This window comes from Barbatula barbatula, assembly GCF_947034865.1.
Source record: "Barbatula barbatula genome assembly, chromosome: 18".
In the NCBI taxonomy this organism is placed as follows: Eukaryota; Metazoa; Chordata; class Actinopteri; order Cypriniformes; family Nemacheilidae; genus Barbatula; species Barbatula barbatula.
The window spans coordinates 1,589,356-1,610,738 of NC_136781.1; the positions used below are offsets into that span (position 1 = coordinate 1,589,356).

Sequence of the window (21,383 nt, forward strand, 5' to 3'; positions counted from 1 at the left end):
GATGAACTTCCTAGCAATTACTACACGACGCTATATAATTCGATAGAAGATGTATGACATTGAGCCTCTAAATAGTTGCATTTATTTCGGAAAAGACTCAGCCTGACAGCAAAAGCCAGTATCCTGTAGCACCACTGCAAACCACGAGCAAAATGAGATAGAGCAACAGCACTCTTTGACGTCATAGCCAAATGCTTGGTTTACGATGACACCTGGCGATCTTGCCGTATTAGTGCAATGCATTATAGTGTGTAAAATTAATAGACAGACAACTAAATAATAAAATAAGAATAATGCGAGAATCGATGTTAATTGTTAAATAGTTCAAATTAAATAACCAAAACTGACAGTTCTCAACTACCTCTTAGAAGTCACAAACACACTTAATTCGTTATTTTTTTACACTACACACTCTTCGCAAACTATCCAAAACATCACTTAAAATAAAAACAGACACATTGCATTCGCGTTTAATATCCACGAGTTTATTTTATTTTTTTGTGGCTAAATAAAAAATTGGTCAAATACCTCTGCAAAAGAATATACATTTAACAACAATGTAGTATCGATTCAGAATTTGCACAGTATCTATACCCGTTTCAAATCAATACGTTGTCAAAAGCTTTAACTAATTCAGCACTGCTGTATTGGACAGCTCCCTCACAACCCACGAACTAAAAGGTCAAATGTTTAAACTTTAAGCACTTTTTAGCAAATGTTACATTATTCAATAGAAATATAAGTGAAAGAAATAGACATCAAAAAGTTTAAACATTTTTTAACTTTTGGTTTATCATCAATATTTAGTGTTGTCACAGTACGATTGAAAGTGCAGTTGTTAATAAAGAACCAACCAGTATGACAACTGACAGATATAAAACAATCATCAGTCTTACCTCCCCAGAATCTCTCCTCCTTCGATCTGGTATCACTAGAGTATTCCTATTACTGCCAGGTGCTAGAGTGGAACCGATACTCATTCTGGGTCCAACTAGCATGTACCGTTTGTCTCCAGATCTGTACTGAATGCTGTGACACAGAGTCCCGTCGTAATTCATATCTTGTAAATACTTGGACGAATAGTCAGTAGATTTAGAGCACTGCATTACAATCAACACGATGATACTGATGATAAAAAGCACCGACACAGAGCCCAATGTGATGATCAAATAAAATGTCACGTTGTTTTCCTCCTCGTCCTTTACTGCGTTTGTAACATCAGAAGCTGCAAAAGCCTCTTTTGGCTCCACAACTTTTATAATCACAGTCGCTGTTGCTGAGAGAGAAACGTTCCCATTGTCTTTCACCAGTATGACCAGTTTATGCTGGGCCTCGTCTGTTTCTGTGAATGAGCGAAGGGTTCTTATCTGTCCTGTATAGCGGTCCAAACTAAAGAGACTGTGATCACTAACTTCCAGCAGTGAAAATAATAACCAGCCGTTGTATCCTATATCTGCGTCATAGGCTCTGACTTTAGTCACCAAATGACCCGCGTTCACATTGCGGGGAATCTCCTCCACACCCTCAGCAGAACCGTTAGCACTGACTGGATATAAGATCACTGGAACATTGTCGTTTTGATCCAAAATAAACACGTTCACTGTCACATTACTGCTCAGAGACGGAGATCCAGAGTCTGTAGCGAGCACGTGAAACTGAAATGTCTTAATAGATTCGAAATCAAAACTTGTAAGGGAGTGTATAACTCCTGTTTCTGAGTTTATATTCAAGAATGATGTTATGTCGTTCTGTGCCCCACCAGCTCGAATAATCTGGTACGATATAACCGCGTTTTCATTAACGTCTTGGTCATGTGCTTTCACAGAAAATATCAAGCTTCCAGGAAAATTATTTTCGAATAAATAGAGCTCAAGAAAATTATTTGAAAACTGTGGTTTGTTATCATTTACATCTGCTACTTGGATGCTCAACGTTTTAAAATACGACAAAGGGGGGTGGCCAAGATCCCTGGCTGTGATTGTGATGTCAAAACTGGGCTGGATTTCACGATCTAAATGTCCCTTTGTCACTAATGAGTACATATTTTCCTGAAATGAAGATTTCAGTTCAAATGGAAAGTTTTCAGAGAGACTGCACACAACTTTACCATTGACACCAGAGTCTTTATCTGAAACACTTATCAAAGCAACTACCGTGCCGGGTTTAGCATTCTCAATAACAACATTTGATAAGGATGTCAGCTCCATTTCAGGCCTATTATCATTTATATCTTGTATTTTTATTATAACTCGACCTTGTGCAGATAAGGGAGGCTGACCTTTATCTGAAACCTGAACATCAAGTTTGTAAACGTCCGTCTCCTCAAAGTCTACCTCGCCTTTAACCATAATTTCACCCGTTACGCGGTTTAGTTCAAATATGTCATAAACTTTGCGTTTCAGAGTTTGACCTAAGAAATATTCAACCTCACTGTTTGAGCCCTCATCGGTGTCGGTTGCCCTTATTTTAATCACTGTTGTTCCAATCGGTACGTTTTCTTCTAAAGTGATGGAATACGTGTCTTGGCTAAAAACAGGACGATTATCATTACTGTCTAATACAGTAACAGTGACGTTAAGGTTTCCTGATTTTGAAGGGCTTCCACCATCAACAGCTGTAACAACGAGCAGATGTTCTGCCTTTTGCTCACGATCAAGAGGTTTTCTTAACACCAAAAACGGAATTTTTTCTTCATCACTGCTCTTGATGTCAATCTCGAAATTTTCATCCTGACTTAATTTATACAAGCGAACAGAAAATTGTGCTGTATCCTGGTCGCGCGCTGCGTGCAACTGGAAACTGGTTCCTATTGGGGTGTGTTCTGCAATCTCAAAATGCTGCTTTTGCTCAGAAAAACTGGGACCGTTGTCGTTAATGTCTACTATTTCTATGCCAACATAGTGAATTTCTAAAGGATTTTCGACTGCAGTCTTCAGATTTATTAAGCATTCACCATTGCCGTCGCAGATCGCCTCTCGGTCTATTCTTTTATGAATATATAATTCGCCATTATTCTGATTTATATGGAAAAGAGCGTCTTTAGAACCAGAGACTATACGAAACCGCCTGTCAATCAAAGTACTCACGTGAAGCCCCAAATCCTTAGCTATATTTCCCACAACAGAACCCTCTTTCATTTCCTCTGGAATGGTGTATCTTATCTGAGCAGAACTCTGTCCAAGGCGCATCAACAAAGAAAAACACAAAGCGATCCAGCAGTTTTCGCATCCGCGCCTTTGTCCATCCATCCTAATCGATTCCTTTAGAACAGCCTAAAACGGTTTACCTTGACTTATTTTTATACATCCCATGTAGACACAACATTTAAAAAATTAGAACAAATTTCCAATTCGTTTGTGTTGTTCGGCCTCTCGCAATGTACCAGCTATCGCAGTTTAACCACACGGAACACACATGCGCAGCCCATAGAGGTGGGCAGGAGCAAATCTCGATTGCTAATCCTTATGTAACACTGACACCACACGGTACAAAATCAGAAGTATTTCTAAGATGTCACATTTTGCAAGGAAATTACACAAATCATTACATTTCATTGCATTGTGTAAAATATTACCTCCTGAAACGAATATGTTAAAAAATGTTTAACATTAACAAGTGCATAAAGCAATGAAAAAGCAAAGCGTACTTTGACTGTCTTATATAGTCATTGGATAAGATTAAAATGCTACCAAAAAGTCGCAAAGCTCAGGCGTCAAAAGGCTTTATAAATATGCAACTAAATAATAAAGACGTGTATTATTTTCATAGATTTACGGAGAGACAAAAACTTGTCAAATGACCTTACCTCTCCAGAATCTCTCCTCCTGCGATCTGGTATCACTAGAGTATTCCTATTACTGCCAGGTGCTAGAGTAGAGCCGATACTCATTCTGGGTCCAACTAGCATGTACCGTTTGTCTCCAGATCTGTACTGAATGCTGTGACACAGAGTCCCGTCGTAATTCATATCTTGTAAATACTTGGACGAACAGTCAGTAGATTTAGAGCACTGCATTACAATCAACACGATGATACTGATGATAAAAAGCACTGACACAGAGCCCAATGTGATGATCAAATAAAATGTCACGTTGTTTTCCTCCTCGTCCTTTACTGCGTTTTTAACATCAGAAGCTGCAAAAGCCTCTTTTGGCTCCACAACTTTGACAATCACAGTCGCTGTTGCCGATAGAGAAACGTTCCCATTGTCTTTCACCAGTATGACCAGTTTCTGCTGGGCCTCGTCTGTTTCTGTGAATGAGCGAAGGGTTCTTATCTGTCCTGTATAGCGGTCCAAACTAAAGAGACTGTGATCACTAACTTCCTGCAGGGAAAATAATAACCAGCCGTTGTATCCTATATCTGCGTCATAAGCTCTGACTTTAGTCACCAAATGACCTGCGTTCACATTGCGGGGAATCTCCTCCACACCCTCAGCAGAACCGTTAGCACTGACTGGATATAAGATCACTGGAACATTGTCGTTCTGATCCAAAATAAACACGTTCACTGTCACATTACTGCTCAGAGACGGAGATCCAGAGTCTGTAGCGAGCACGTGGAATCGGAACGTTTTTACAGCTTCAAAGTCAAAACTTTTAAGTGCACTGATCACGCCCGTTTCAGAATTTATATTGAGGTATGAAGTCATGTCACTTTGTGTCTGATCGACTCTCATAATATCATATGCAATGGCTGCGTTTTCATTGAGATCTTTGTCTGACGCGCTCACAGAGAATACCGACGCACCCGGCGTGTTATTTTCCACTAAATAGAGCTCGAGGGGGTTTTTGATAAACTCTGGTTTATTGTCATTAACATCCGCCACCTGTAGAGTTATGGTTTTATAGGAAGAAAGAGGCTGATGACCTAGATCAGTCGCTTTAATTGTGATTTTATAATCTGAGACAAGTTCCCTGTCCAAGCGTTCTTTAGTAATTAAAGAATACATATTTTCCTGAACTGATGGTTTTAACTCGAAAGGAACGTTGTCTGAAACACTACACATAACTTTACCATTAAGACCAGAATCTTTATCTGACACACTGACGAGAGATATTACAGTACCCGGTTTTGAATCTTCAGGAATTATATTTGAAAGTGACGTCACCTCTATCTCGGGATTATTATCATTCTCGTCTGTGATCTTTATAATGACTCTGCAATCAGTTGTCATCGGAGGTTGGCCCTTATCTGTGGCCTGGACGGTCAGTCTATGTATGTCGTTCTCCTCAAAATCAATCGGCTCTTTGATTTGAATTTCACCTGTGACACTATCTAGGCTAAAGGTTTCGTGAACCTTTCGTCTACTAGTTTTACCAAAAGTGTAAGTAACTTCACCATTTAAACTCTGATCAGAATCAGTGGCGTTAACTCGCGCTATAACGGAACCTATAAGTGTGTTTTCTGGAACAGTTACAGAATAAATATCTTTATTGCAAACCGGACGGTTATCGTTAATATCAAGAACATTAATAGTAATGTTTAAAGTGCCCGATTTCGGGGGACTACCTCCATCCACAGCAGTCAACACAAGTCTGTGCTCTGAATTTTGCTCTCTGTCTAACGATTTAAGTAAAACTAAGATTGGATTTTTTTCTTCTTCGTCGCCGTCCCTCATTTCCAGATCAAAATGATTGTTATTTGCCAGTTTATATAAGCGAATAGAATTACTTCCAATATCAGGATCTCTTGCCGTTTGGAGTTCGAAACGTGCACCTACAACAGTATTTTCAGCAATTTCAAAATGCTGTTCTTTCTCGGGAAAACGCGGACTGTGGTCATTCACGTCTGCTATTTCTACTCCGACATAATGTATTTCAAGTGGATTTTCAACGGCGATTTTCAAATTTATCAAGCACACGCTATTTCCGTCACACGTCTCTTCTCTGTCGATTTTCTTGTAGACAAACAATTTGCCATTGTTTTGATTTACCTGAAAAAAATCATCTTTAGATCCAGAGACGATACGGAACCGCCTGTCCACCAGGGTATTTGCATCAAGACCCAAATCCTTTGCAATATTTCCCACGACAAATCCCTCGTTTACCTCCTCCGGAATGGAGTATTTTATCTGGGTTGAAACCTGCTGACCGAAGCTCAGCAGCGAAGATAAACACAAAGCAATCCACCAGTATTCCCATCTGCGCCTTTGTCCGTCGGCTTCCATCGTAAAGGATTTATTTGAAACGTTTTAATTAAAACTACTAGTAAATCAGACAATAATTGCAGCGTGTATGCATGGTAATCTAATCGTTCAAAACATATGAGAAATGTATCCGTGATTTCCCCAGTACCATTATCCTGCTTGCCGTGATATTCGCTACAGCTCTTATGCCAGTGCAAACGAACAGAAAAGCCATGCGCAGCATATCTCAAGGGGAAGGGCTACATCTTCACTCCATATGACAATGCAGCACTGACACCCTATGGCACAATACAGCAAACAGGAATTAATTTGTACCGATCGCTTAACGCATCCCTCAAAAAAACAGCGAAAACTCCCGAGGAAATCTAAACAAATACATTTCAGCACCTTGGACAACGAATGTTTATGTTACAAGCTAACGATAGGCAACAATGGATACATCATTACAAATAGCCAGTTTATAGTATAACACTCTGACATTATATAGTTGCGTTCATGTTGATAAAGTGCAGCGTTTAATATTTTTTTGTGAAATAATAAAAAAATATATAATTTAATCTTACCTCCCCAGAATCTCTTCTCCTGCGATCGGGTATCACTAGAGTATTCCTATTACTGCCAGGTGCTAGAGTAGAGCCGATACTCATTCTGGGTCCAACTAGCATGTACCGTTTGTCTCCAGATCTGTACTGAATGCTGTGACACAGAGTCCCGTCGTAATTCATATCTTGTAAATACTTGGACGAATAGTCAGTAGATTTAGAGCACTGCATTACAATTAACACGATGATACTGATGATAAAAAGCAGTGACACAGAGCCCAATGTGATGATCAGATAAAATGTCACGTTGTTTTCCTCCTCGTCTTTTATTGCGTTTTTAACATCAGAAGCTGCAAAAGCCTCTTTGGGCTCCACAACTTTGACAATCACAGTTGCCGTTGCTGAGAGAGAAACGTTCCCATTGTCTTTCACCAGTATGACCAGTTTATGCTGGGCCTCGTCTGTTTCTGTGAATGAGCGAAGGGTTCTTATCTGTCCTGTATAGCGGTCCAAACTAAAGAGACTGTGATCACTAACTTCCAGCAGTGAAAATAATAACCAGCCGTTGTATCCTATATCTGCGTCATAGGCTCTGACTTTAGTCACCAAGTGACCCGCGTTCACATTGCGGGGAATCTCCTCCACACCCTCAGCAGAACCGTTTGCACTGACTGGATATAAGATCACTGGAACATTGTCGTTCTGATCCAAAATAAACACGTTCACTGTCACATTACTGCTTAGAGACGGAGATCCAGAGTCTGTAGCGAGCACGTGGAACTTATAGTTTTTTAAAGTTTCAAAATCAAAACTTTTAAGCGCACTAATTTCGCCCGTTTCAGAATTAATGTTCAAAAATGAAGCCATGTCATTCGGTGTAACGTCTTTTCTAAATAATTGATAAGAAATTAAAGCATTATCATTCATGTCGTTGTCAAATGCGGTTACTGAAATGATGGAGGCACCTGGGACGTTGTTTTCCAGTAAATAAAGTTCGAGGGGATTGGCAATAAAATCCGGATTGTTGTCATTAACATCCGAAACTTGTACAGTAAGCGTCTTAAACGAGGTTAAAGGGGGTTGTCCTAGGTCTGTCGCGATGATTGTGATTTCATACTGAGACGTCACTTCTCTGTCCAATGGCGTTTTAGACACTAAGGAATACATATTGTCTTGAACAGATGGTTTCAATTCAAATGGCACATTAGCAGATAAAGTGCATACAACTTTGCCGTTTGCAGCAGAATCTTTATCTGACACACTAATTAATGAAATTACGGTTCCTGGCTTTGAATCTTCAGGAATAACGTTAGACAGGGATGTAATATCGATTTCAGGGGCGTTGTCGTTCACGTCTAATATTTTGACTATAACTCTACAGTCGACTGTCATTGGCGGGGTCCCTTTATCAGACGCGAATATATCTAGTCTGTAAACCTCGACGTCCTCAAAGTCAATTTTATCCTTAACTCGAATTTCCCCAGAGACGCTGTCCAACACAAAAATGTCATTAACTTTACTGTTTAGATTACCATCAAGCGTATATCGCACATCACCGTTCAAGCCCTCATCAATGTCAATAGCATTCACTTTTATCACAATAGTATCAACTGGCACATTTTCTTCTAAATTAATGGTGTAAACTTCTTGACTAAATAAAGGCCGATTGTCATTGTTGTCCAGAACTCTGATGGTGATATTTAATATTCCTGACCTATGTGGACTTCCACCGTCAATGGCTGTTAATATTAATTTATGTTCAGCCTGATTTTCTCTATCCAGCGGCCTTTTTAAAAGCAAAAACGGATTTTTTTCGTCCCCCCTGTCCCTAATTTCTAAATCAAAATTTTCGTTTTGGCTCAATTTATATGAACGCACAGAATTTACACCAATGTCAGGATCACGCGCAGCTTGTAGTTGGAAGCGCGCTCCTGGCTGAGTGCTCTCCGCAATTTCGAGTTGTTGTTTTTTCTCTGGAAATCTAGGAGCATGATCGTTCACATCTGTAACATCAACGGCCACATAATGGACCTCCAGAGGATCTTCAATTATTGTTTTAATGTTCACAACGCAGGCCGTATTTCCATCACAACGCTCCTCCCTGTCAATTCGTTTATGGACATATAAAACGCCATTGTTCGTGTTTACCTGGAAAAGCGTATCATCAGATCCAGAAACAATACGAAAACGTCTGTTCACTAACGTGTTGACATCAAGACCCAAATCCTTAGCGATGTTTCCCACAACAGATCCCTCTTTTGCTTCTTCTGAAATCGTGTATCTTAACTGAGCGGAAACCTGCAGTCCATAGCACAGCAGAAAATAGAAATACAGAGCAATCCACCAATACTGCCATCCGCGCCTTTGTTCTTCGGATCCCATTTTATACATTTGAATATTACAGTTCTGCTTACAGAATGTCAAGTTTGACCTCAACGTAGGAGTCTAATGTTTCATTTCTACAAAGACAATTCCTATAAACAATGCAAAATCGGTTAATTTAATACCAGAGCAGTAGTGCTAAGCTGTTTCGTGTCCACCGCCTGCACAGGAAAAAACGCACACATGCGCTTTGGGTATCGATGGGAAGGACAAACAGTCCTTCACTCGATGTTACACTGACACTGTCTGGTAGAAAGTGATATATACATTTCTCAAATATGTACTTATCAATGTCAACAACAATTGACCAGACATTTTTTTATAGCCACAAGAAAGACTTAAACTCGTCATTATGTACATATCTGAAGGTCAGGTTAGACACATATTATAAAGGAATATATTCATGGTTATTATTCCATTTTACATAATATACATGAATACAATAAAACATGTACAGCCTAATAGTGTTTTCTTTTTGTAACTGATTTCATACAACGGACCAAAACAGAAATATGAATAAATGTGATACATGTCAGCACCATGGACAGCGCAGACACAGTTTACATCATCCGACAACAATTGGCCTACTTTGTTCCAACCAGCACAGAACTGCAGTGCTCATATTCATGTAAATAAACTTAAACGCTAAACTTTAAACAATGACAGGGAACCTTCGTGTATTTCCTGTCAAAGTTTGATATATTAAGAAAGTTAACGCCAACTTAACTTACTAACAGACGTAATACCAATACAGTTACCAGGTTGAGGCACAGGTAAGGGAGATGTTTAAAATATTTTCTTTAAACGGGCTTACCTCTCCAGAATCTCTCCTCCTTCGATCTGGTATCACTAGAGTATTCCTATTACTGCCAGGTGCTAGAGTGGAACCGATACTCATTCTGGGTCCAACTAGCATGTACCGTTTGTCTCCAGATCTGTACTGAATGCTGTGACACAGAGTCCCGTCGTAATTTGTCTCTTGTAAATACTTGGATGAATAGTCGGTAGATTTAGAGCACTGCATTACAATCAACACAATGATGCTGATGATAAAAAGCACAGATACAGAGCCCAATGTGATGATCAAATAAAATGTCACGTTGTTTTCCTCCTCGTCCTTGACTGCGTTTTTAACATCAGAAGCTGCAAAAGCCTCTTTGGGCTCCACAACTTTGACAATCACAGTCGCTGTTGCTGACAGAGAAACGTTCCCATTGTCTTTCACCAGTATGACCAGTTTATGTTGGGCCTCGTCTGTTTCTGTGAATGAGCGAAGGGTTCTTATCTGTCCTGTATAGCGGTCCAAACTAAAGAGACTGTGATCACTAACTTCCTGCAGGGAAAATAATAACCAGCCGTTGTATCCTATATCTGCGTCATAGGCTCTGACTTTAGTCACCAAATGACCTGCGTTCACATTGCGGGGAATCTCCTCCACACCCTCAGCAGAACCGTTTGCACTGACTGGATATAAGATCACTGGAACATTGTCGTTCTGATCCAAAATAAACACGTTCACTGTCACGTTACTGCTCAGAGACGGAGATCCAGAGTCTGTAGCGAGCACATGAAACTGGAATGTTTTTAATGTTTCAAAGTCAAAACATTTCAGCGAATAAATAACACCTGTTTCCGAGTTTATATTTAAGAAAGACGATATATCATTCAGGGTTCCAGCTCCTCTGACTATGTTATATGATATCGCGGCATTTTCCGCCGTGTCTCTATCAGATGCGCTCACAGAAAGTATGGACGAACCGGCAGCATTGTTTTCGATTAAGTAAAGCTCTAATGGGTTTATATAAAATTCCGGGTAATTATCATTAACATCAGAAATTTGAACACTTAGTATTGTTGATGTAGTCAAAGAGGGCTGTCCTAAATCAGAGGCCGTTATTGTAATATCATACTGTGAATTCGTTTCTCTATCCAATCGTTCTTTTATTACCAAAGAGTACATGTTGTCTTTAAATGAAGGTTTCAACTCAAACGGAACAATTTTGTTTAACTGACAAATTATTTTCCCGTTAATTCCAGCGTCTTTATCACTGACACTGATGAGAGAAATAACAGTACCTGGTTTTGAATCTTCAGGAACGCTCTTGGGGAGTGATGTAATCTCAATTTCTGGCCTGTTGTCATTTATATCAATTATCTTAATGATAACTCTGCTGTTTGCAGACATTGGTGGATGTCCTTTATCTGAGGCTCGAATATCGATCTTATAAACCTCCGCGTCTTCAAAATCCACTTTCCCCTTTACACGTATTTCACCCGTGACATGATCGAGCGCAAAGACTTCGTGCACTTTGCGATTCAATGTTGCAAAACTGTATTCTATTTCGCTGTTTGGACCCTCATCAATATCAGTTGCATTTAATCGAATTATTACAGTGCCAGCGACGGAATTTTCGGGCAGTTCCGCAGAATAGGTCTCTCGGTTGAAAACAGGGCGATTATCATTTATATCCAAAACGGTAACAGTTACGTTAAGAGCCCCAGATCTGGGGGGTGTCCCTCCATCTACTGCTGTTAAAATCAGATTGTATGTCGTTTTAATCTCCCGATCAACGGCTTTCTTTAGCACCAAAAAAGGCAGTTTATCCTCGTCGCTCTCTCTGACTTTGATTTCAAAATGATCATTAGGACTTAATTTGTAAAAACGAATCGAATTCGATCCAGAATCTGGATCTCTTGCTGCCTGTAACTGATAATCAGCTCCAGGCAATGTGTGTTCAGATATGCTCATGCGTTGCTCTTTTTCGGGAAAAACAGGTGAATTATCGTTTATATCTGATATTTCTACCTCCACATAATGTATCTCCAAAGGATTTTCAACAACGGTTTTTAAATTGACAATGCAGATACCACTGTTGACACACAAAGATTCTCGGTCGATTTTCTTATGCACGTTCAACACGCCATTTTCCTGATTTATCTGAAAGAGCTCCTCTTTAAATCCAGACACGATTCGAAACTGTCGGTCAACTAAGCCACTTACTTCAAGACCCAGATCCTTGGCTACATTTCCAACAGCAAATCCTTCTTTCACTTCCTCAGGAATAGAATATCTTATCTGAGCTGAAGTCTGTTGTGCAAAGCCCAGAATCAAAGAAAAACACAGAGCAATCCAGCAGTACTCCCATCCGCGCTTTTGTCCAGCGGCCCCCATGGCAGGCCACTACCAAACGGGTTTCCAAAACAAGAAAATAAATAACATCGGTGTTTAGATGTTGTAGCAAATGGAATTCAGGCACACCATGCAACCACAAATCAAAGTGTACTGTGTACCGGGAGTCCAATGTGCTTGGTATTGATCTTCAACTCGCGATTTCCTGTGAATGTGAGGGACAATACAGCGTTATTTCGCGTCATCATCAGGGGTTGGCTCTCATGCTCTTAAATCCTAATGCAACACTGACCTCAGGCGGTTACCATGACATACAAAACAGCTTAAAATAAGCACCAGTCCAAACGTAGAAAAATGACACCCCGCGAGAAGATAAATGTACTTTTTGCATTAAATATTTCCATAAAAAGCCTTGGTACATAATTGACAACCCAAACCAGTTCCTAAAACTGGATCTAATTCAGCACCGCAGTAGCGGACAGCGCCCGTAGAACTCACTAAGAAACAAACGTTACAACTTAAAGCACCATAAAAGCAAATGCTACAGCTTTACACATCAAAACAATGAACTCAATCCCGTAAATTCTTTATTTTTCCAACATTCTAATTTAGTATCGCAAATTAAAACAAACTAATCAGACAATCCACAAGGAGAAAGAAAATACGTGTCTTACCTCTCCAGAATCTCTCCTCCTGCGATCTGGTATCACTAGAGTATTCCTATTACTGCCAGGTGCTAGAGTGGAGCCGATACTCATTCTGGGTCCAACTAGCATGTACCGTTTGTCTCCAGATCTGTACTGAATGCTGTGACACAGAGTCCCGTCGTAATTCATATCTTGTAAATACTTGGACGAATAGTCAGTAGATTTAGAGCACTGCATTGCAATCAACACGATGATACTGATGATAAAAAGCACCGACACAGAGCCCAATGTGATGATCAGATAAAATGTCACGTTGTTTTCCTCCTCGTCCTTTACTGCATTTTTAACATCAGAAGCTGCAAAAGCCTCTTTGGGCTCCACAACTTTGACAATCACAGTCGCTGTTGCTGACAGAGAAACGTTCCCATTGTCTTTCACCAGTATAACCAGTTTATGCTGGGCCTCGTCTGTTTCTGTGAATGAGCGAAGGGTTCTTATCTGTCCTGTATAGCGGTCCAAACTAAAGAGACTGTGATCACTAACTTCCAGCAGTGAAAATAATAACCAGCCGTTGTATCCTATATCTCCGTCATAGGCTCTGACTTTAGTCACCAAATGACCCGCGTTCACATTGCGGGGAATTTCCTCCACACCCTCAGCAGAACCGTTAGCACTGACTGGATATAAGATCACTGGAACATTGTCGTTCTGATCCAAAATAAACACGTTTACTGTCACATTACTGCTCAGAGACGGAGATCCAGAGTCTGTAGCGAGCACGTAAAACTGAAACTTTTTAATAGTTTCAAAGTCAAAAAATTTAAGTGCACTAATAACGCCTGTTTCAGAATTTATGTGAAGGAATGAAGCCATGTCATTTTCAGTCTGATCGCTTCTTATAATTTGATACGTTATAATTGCATTTTCATTTATATCTTTGTCAATAGCGCTTACAGAGAACACGGACGCGCCGGGCGGATTATTTTCAAAAAGGTACATTTCAAGAGGACTGTATGAAAATTGAGGTTTGTTGTCATTAACATCGGACACATCTATACTAAGAGTTTTTGACGCTGAAAGAGCTGGATTGCCTAAATCAGTTGCTGTTATTGTTATGTCATAATGAGAGGCAACCTCCCGGTCCAAACTCTCTTTTGTTACTAAAGAATACATGTTCTGCTGAACATACGGTTTCATTTCAAACGGAAGATTCGCTGACAGGCTACAAACTACCTTACCGTTTATGCTCGAATCCTTGTCCGAAATACTAATCAGAGAAATGACTGTCCCGGGCTTTGCGTCTTCAGAAACAATATTAGAAAGCGAAGTTAATTCAATATCAGGTTCATTATCATTGATATCTATAACTTTAATAATAACTCTGCAGTCAGTATTCATTGGGGGGCGCCCCTTATCAGTTACCTTTATATTTAGACTATACATTTCATTTTCTTCGAAATCAATTTTCCCTTTAACGCGTATTTCCCCTGTGACCTTGTCCAGCTCAAAAATATCGTGTACTTTACGCAAGACGTTTCTTCCGTATGTATATTCAACTTCGCCATTAGCACTCTCGTCTGGGTCAGTTGCATTGACATATGCAACCACAAAGCCGGGAGACGTGTTTTCTTTTAACATAACAGTGTAAGTGTCTCTGCTGCACACAGGACGGTTGTCGTTAACATCAAGAACGGTGATTATTATATTTAGAGTGCCAGATTTTGTTGGGTTTCCGCCATCTATGGCAGTCAAAGTTAACACATGTTTCTCCTGACTCTCTCTATCTAACGTTTTCTGTAGAAGCAGAATAGGACTTTTTTCCCCGTTTTCACTGTCTCTTATCTCTATGTCGAATAATTCGTTTTGATTTAGCTTATAGGATCTAATTGAATTTATGCCAACATCCATATCGCGCGCAGTTGGCAGATCGAAGCGAGCGCCCTTTACGGTGTTTTCTGCCATTTCAACGTGTAGGTCTTTTTCTGGAAAGGAAGGGGAATGGTCGTTTACATCTGTTATTTCAACTTCAACGTAATGAACTTCAAGTGGATTTTCAACGGCAATTTTTAGGTTTAGCAAGCATGCGCCATTGCTATCACATATCTCTTCTCGGTCGATTTTCTCATGAACATACAAGGCGCCATTGTTCTGATTTACCTGGAAAAGGGTGTCCATGAATCCAGAAACAATACGAAACCGTCTGTGCTTTAACAAAGCGACATCAAGATTGAGATCTTTTGCAATATTTCCCACAACGGATCCCTCTTTAACCTCCTCTGGAATGGAATATCTTACTTGAGCTGAAACATGCGGCTCAAAGCACAATAGCAAAGAAAAACACAGGACAGTCCAACAGTACTCCCATCTGCGCCTTTGTCTGCCGGCTTCCATAATAACCGATAAACAAAGAGTATTTTAGAACCAAATATATATCATTAGCAATTAGATATCGAATAAATCACAATGTTGTATATATCTGCCTTGGGCTAAATACAAATCACGTTCTGTATCGTGTCGTCTCCGAACGCCTTACAATATGCACACAGACACACTCAGATGTAAAGAACAGTACACCACTGCGCATGCCAGCATCTAGGGCAGAGCAAAATCTGTTCAATATAGCTGCATAGAGCTAGACTGACACCGAGTGGTCAAATAGCTATTTGTTTTAAAATTATGCTAAACAACAACAGCTTTTGTTACAAATCTTACATCGCAGAACAAACTATTAATTATGACAAATTTGGAATAACAACAGTCTATATGATAGAACTAGATTACATATCACAATGAAATACGTGTATCTTCATTAAAACCTAAACAATTATGTTGTGATAAATGTGTTACAAGGGATTTGAATGACAAAAAACAACCAATCATTTAACGCTCCGTTCACAGCAGGTGTATCAAACACGAATATTTAATCTGTATTTAAACATTATTTCTTACCTCTCCAGAATCTCTCCTCCTGCGATCTGGTATCACTAGAGTATTCCTATTACTGCCAGGTGCTAGAGTGGAACCAATACTCATTCTGGGTCCAACTAGCATGTACCGTTTGTCTCCAGATCTGTACTGAATGCTGTGACATAGAGTCCCGTCGTAATTTGTCTCTTGTAAATACTTGGACGAATAGTCAGTAGATTTAGAGCACTGCATTACAATCAACACGATGATACTGATGATAAAAAGCACCGACACAGAGCCCAATGTGATGATCAGATAAAATGTCACGTTGTTTTCCTCCTCGTCTTTTACTGTGTTTGTAACATCAGAAGCTGCAAAAGCCTCTTTGGGCTCCACAACTTTGACAATCACAGTCGCTGTTGCTGACAGAGAAACGTTCCCATTGTCTTTCACCAGTATAACCAGTTTATGCTGGACCTCGTCTGTTTCTGTGAATGAGCGAAGGGTTCTTATCTGTCCTGTATAACGATCCAAACTAAAGAGACTGTGATCACTAACTTCCAGCAGTGAAAATAATAACCAGCCGTTGTATCCTATATCTGCGTCATAGGCTCTGACTTTAGTCACCAAATGACCCGCGTTCACATTGCGGGGAATCTCCTCCACACCCTCAGCAGAACCGTTAGCACTGACTGGATATAAGATCACTGGAATATTGTCGTTCTGATCCAAAATAAACACGTTCACTGTCACATTACTGCTCAGAGACGGAGATCCAGAGTCTGTCGCGAGAACGTAAAACTGGAACTTTTTTAAAGTTTCAAAGTCAAAACTCTTCAGTGCGCAAATGACGCCAGTCTCAGAATTTATGTTTAGAGCAGATGCCATATCATTCTGTCCCCCTCCGCCTCTAATGATATGATATGTTATAGCTGCATTTTCATTAATATCTTTGTCAAAAGCGTTGACAAGAAATATGGACGCGCCTGGCGCATTGTTTTCAGGCAAGTAAAGCTCTAGAGATTTCGCAAAAAAATCTGGCATGTTGTCATTTACATCTGACACCTGCACACGCATAGATTTGAAGGCTGAAAGAGGAGGGTTACCTAAATCTGTTGCTATGATTTTTATATCATATTCGGACACTCGTTCTCGATCTAAGCGTTCTTTCGTTACAAGAGAAAACATATTATCCTGAACGGACTGCTTTAACTCAAATGGTACATTGTCGGAGAGCCTACACACTACTTTGCCATTAATTCCAGAATCTTTATCACTTACGCTTATGAGAGATATAACCGTTCCGATTTTTGCGTCCTCCGAAACGACATTTGAAAGAGATGTTACTAGTATTTCTGGTTTATTGTCATTCATATCTTCGACTTTAACGATAAGCTGACAATCGGTATTAAGAGGTGGAATGCCCTTGTCTGAGGCCCTTATCATTAAACTGTAGATATCGTTTTCTTCAAAGTCAATCAAGCCTTTAACAAGTATTTCACCAGTCTTTTGATCTAACTGAAATATCTCACGTATTTTAGGTTTCATGTTTCTGCCGTATGTATATTCCACGTCACCATTTAGACCACTATCTGCATCGCTTGCATTTATTATTGTCACTACGGTGTCGATTTGTGCATTTTCCCGCAGAGTTATAGTTAAAGTGTCACTGTTGCATAATGGACGGTTGTCGTTCACATCCAAAACACGGACCGTAATATTGAGAACGCCTGATTTGGGTGGATTCCCACCGTCTATTGCTGTCAATAGTAACCTGTGAATTTCAGTAGTTTCTCTATCTAGCGATTTCTGTAGTACTAAAAAAGGATTTTTGTCTCCGTATACACTATCTTTGATTTCTAAATCAAAATGTCCGTTTTTACTCAACTGGTAAAACCGGACTGAATTAACACCTGCGTCTAAATCTCTAGCAGTTTGAAGCTCAAAACGTGTTCCAGTTACTGTTTGTTCGTAAACATCTATGTAGAAGTCCTTATCATGGAAAGACGGAGAGTGATCATTCACGTCTGTTATTTCAATTTCCGCATGATGTACTTCGAACGGATTTTCGATAACTGTTTTTAAATGTATCGAGCAGGCGCTGGTTCCCTCACATACATTTTCTCTGTCGATATGTTTATCTACATACAACACGCCATTGTGCTGGTTTACCTGGAAGAATGCGTCATTTGATCCAGAAACAATACGAAACCGTCTGTCCACCAAAGTACTGGCATCAAGACCCAAATCCTTGGCAATATTTCCCACGACATATCCCTCGTTCACCTCCTCTGGAACAGAATATCGTATTTGAGCCGAAACATTATGGTCGACGCATAGAACCAGAGAAACACACAGAGCTGTCCACCAATACTCCCATCTACGGCTTTGTTCCCGAGGTTCCATGGTCATCGTTTTCAACACCGCAAATTTAAAGTTTAGGCCTAATACTTGGCTGGTTATTATAAGATATGATATTTTATATTAGATATATAGAACATATATAGTCGCTACTGTTAGCAGAACCGTCCGTTATCCCAATCTTTCCCAATGAATGTGAGGAACAATACAGTCAGTTTCGCGTCATCAAAGGCGGGATTTAAACGCCTCTACAAATCCTAAAGTTACACTGACATCCGGCGGTTGAAAGATAAAGCCAGCAAAACCCTCACATTTACCGTTTATATTTTGTGCAAAAGAATTATATCAGACAACGTAATTACAATACAGACAGCATCATAATCGTATGAACAATAACCGAGGGAGCATACGAGTTAAACACTTAAAAATCAGCAATATCAGCACCATGGCAGCGGACAGCTCATAATCTTATGTATATTCCAACCACATTGTCGCAATAATTTACACGATTACGGTTTAAGTTTATCCCCACTCGACACCAACCAAGAAACTGCATTTTAAATCAATACAATACAACGATTATCCAAATAACTCAAGACTTGAAAATACCTGGCAAACGATGGCAAACGTATAAGTGAATAAATGTTACTACACATTCCATGTTTATTAATGTAATACAAATCACAGATATCTCAATAGAAAGTATAAACAGCCTTATGTTTTTTTAAGAGTTTCAAGTTGCAATTGTAAAACATTTTGCTGAAGCTGGTCAAATTTAATCACAAAAACGCTGCAAAAAATGCAAATAAATGAAAAATTATCAGCTATTCTTACCTCTCCAGAATCTCTCCTCCTGCGATCTGGTATCACTAGAGTATTCCTATTACTATGTGTTATTGCAGAACCGACGCTCATTCTGGGTCCAACTAGCATGTACCGTTTGTCTCCAGATCTGTACTGAATGCTGTGACACATAGTCCCGTCGTAATTCGTTTCTTGTAAATACTTGGACGAATAGTCAGTAGATTTAGAGCACTGCATTACAATCAACACGATGATACTGATGATAAAAAGCACCGACACAGAGCCCAATGTGATGATCAGATAAAATGTCACGTTGTTTTCCTCCTCGTCTTTAACTGCGTTTTTAACATCAGAAGCTGCAAAAGCCTCTTTTGGCTCCACAACTTTGACAATCACAGTCGCTGTTGCTGAGAGAGAAACGTTCCCATTGTCTTTCACCAGTATGACCAGTTTATGCTGGGCCTCGTCTGTTTCTGTGAATGAGCGAAGGGTTCTTATCTGTCCTGTATAGCGGTCCAAACTAAAGAGACTGTGATCACTAACTTCCAGCAGTGAAAATAATAACCAGCCGTTGTATCCTATATCTGCGTCATAGGCTCTGACTTTAGTCACCAAATGACCCGCGTTCACATTGCGGGGAATCTCCTCCACACCCTCAGCAGAACCGTTTGCACTGACTGGATATAAGATCACTGGAACATTGTCGTTCTGATCCAGAATAAATACATTCACTGTCACATTACTGCTCAGAGACGGGGTTCCTGAATCCTTTGCAAGAACCTGGATCTGGAATTTTCGCGTAACTTCAAAGTCAAAACGATTTAAGGCGTAAATTACACCCGTTTCAGAGTTAATGTTTAAGAACGAGGACATATCATTTTGCGCCCCTTCCCCTCTTAATATATTATAGGTGATCATGGCGTTTTCATTCAAATCTTTATCGGATGCAATCACAGAACATATGGAAGCACCAGGAGCGTTATTTTCAACTATATATAATTCAAGTGGATCTTGAGAAAATTCCGGATTGTTGTCATTTACGTCAGATACCTGCACGCTCAAAGATTTAAAGGCGGATAGAGGAGGCTGCCCTAAATCAGTGACTGTAATAGTGATGTCGTAATGAGACTGAAGTTCTCGGTCTAATCTACCTTTTGTGACCAGAGAATAAATATTCTCTTGAAATGAGGGTTTAAGCTCAAAAGGTACATTATCAGTTATAGTTGGTATTATTTTTCCATTTGTCCCTGAATCTCTATCGCTGATACTGACTAGTGAAATGACAGTTCCAGGTTTAGAATCCTCGGCAACTACATTAGACAGAGACGTGAGGTCTATTTCAGGGGCGTTGTCATTTATATCAATTATTTTAATGATAACGACTGATTCCGCTGCCAATGGAGGCTGGCCTTTATCAGATGCCTGCACGTCTAACTTGTAAACTTCTGTTTCCTCAAAGTCCAGTTCACCTTTTATTTGTATTTCTCCGGTTATACTATCAAGTTTAAAAAGACTTTGCAATTTACGATTAATATTTCTTCCAAATGCGTATTCAACAACGCCGTTTGAACCCTCGTCTGAGTCCGTTGCGTTAAGCCTTATTAGTACGGTTCCTTGTGCAGCATTTTCTCTAACTGTTACAGAATACGAGTCTTCGCTGAACACAGGGCGATTGTCATTAATATCAAGTACAGTAATAATAATGTTAAGAGTTCCTGATCGTGGTGGATTTCCACCATCCATTGCAGTGAGTATTAATCTATGCTCTGCTGTGTTTTCACGGTCCAGTGATTTCTTTAAAACTAAAAACGGTATTTTCTCCTCATGTCTGTCCTTTGTATCAACTTCAAAATGCTCGTTCTGATTGAGTTTGTATGAACGGACGTTATTGGCTTTTGTATCAGAATCTCGCGCTGCCTGAATCTGGAAACGTGTCCCTGTGGGTGTGTGTTCCGCAATTTCAAAATGCTGCTCGTCCTCTGAAAATGTTGGGGGGTTGTCATTAACATCAGTTATCTCTACTCCGACGTAATGTATTTCTAAGGGTTCTTCCACTGCCATTTTTAGGTTAATCGAGCACGCACCATTTCCATCACACAATTCCTCTCTATCAATTTTACCATGCACATATAAGACGCCATTGTTCTGATTTAACTGGAAAATAGCGTCCTTTGCCCCAGACACAATACGGAACCTTCTATTTACTAAGGTACTGACGTCAAGACCCAGATCCTTTGCGATATGTCCGACAACGGATCCCTCCTTCAATTCCTCTGGAATAGTGTATCTTATCTGAGCGCAAACCTGCGTCCCGAAGCTCAGCAGCCCAGACAAACACAAAGCAATCCAACAGTACTCCCATCTGCGTCGTTGTCTTCTGGGCTCCATGACAAACGATTACAGCTGTTCCAATGCAAGAAATATGTCCTCGACGTTTATAAGCAATAATAGAATGTAAGAAG

General features: G+C 39.9%; 2 protein-coding genes across 2 annotated transcripts; both read right to left on the bottom strand.

Moving 5' to 3' along the window:
- Window positions 1–357: 357 nt before the first annotated feature.
- On the bottom strand, window positions 358–18,168 carry LOC306907379 (protocadherin Fat 4-like; the record flags this gene model as incomplete). Its single annotated transcript, XM_079479434.1, has 8 exons — window positions 358–363; window positions 897–1,070; window positions 3,806–6,175; window positions 6,712–7,392; window positions 7,969–8,988; window positions 9,887–12,253; window positions 12,877–13,641; window positions 15,787–18,168. 8 exons carry the CDS (start codon window positions 18,166–18,168, stop codon window positions 358–360), a joined length of 9,765 nt encoding a protein of 3,254 aa, XP_079335560.1.
- A 663-nt stretch (window positions 18,169–18,831) lies between these two features.
- Window positions 18,832–21,309, bottom strand: LOC306907380 (protocadherin alpha-8-like; the record flags this gene model as incomplete). Its single annotated transcript, XM_079479435.1, has 1 exon — window positions 18,832–21,309. One exon carries the CDS (start codon window positions 21,307–21,309, stop codon window positions 18,832–18,834), a length of 2,478 nt encoding a protein of 825 aa, XP_079335561.1.
- Window positions 21,310–21,383: the final 74 nt, after the last annotated feature.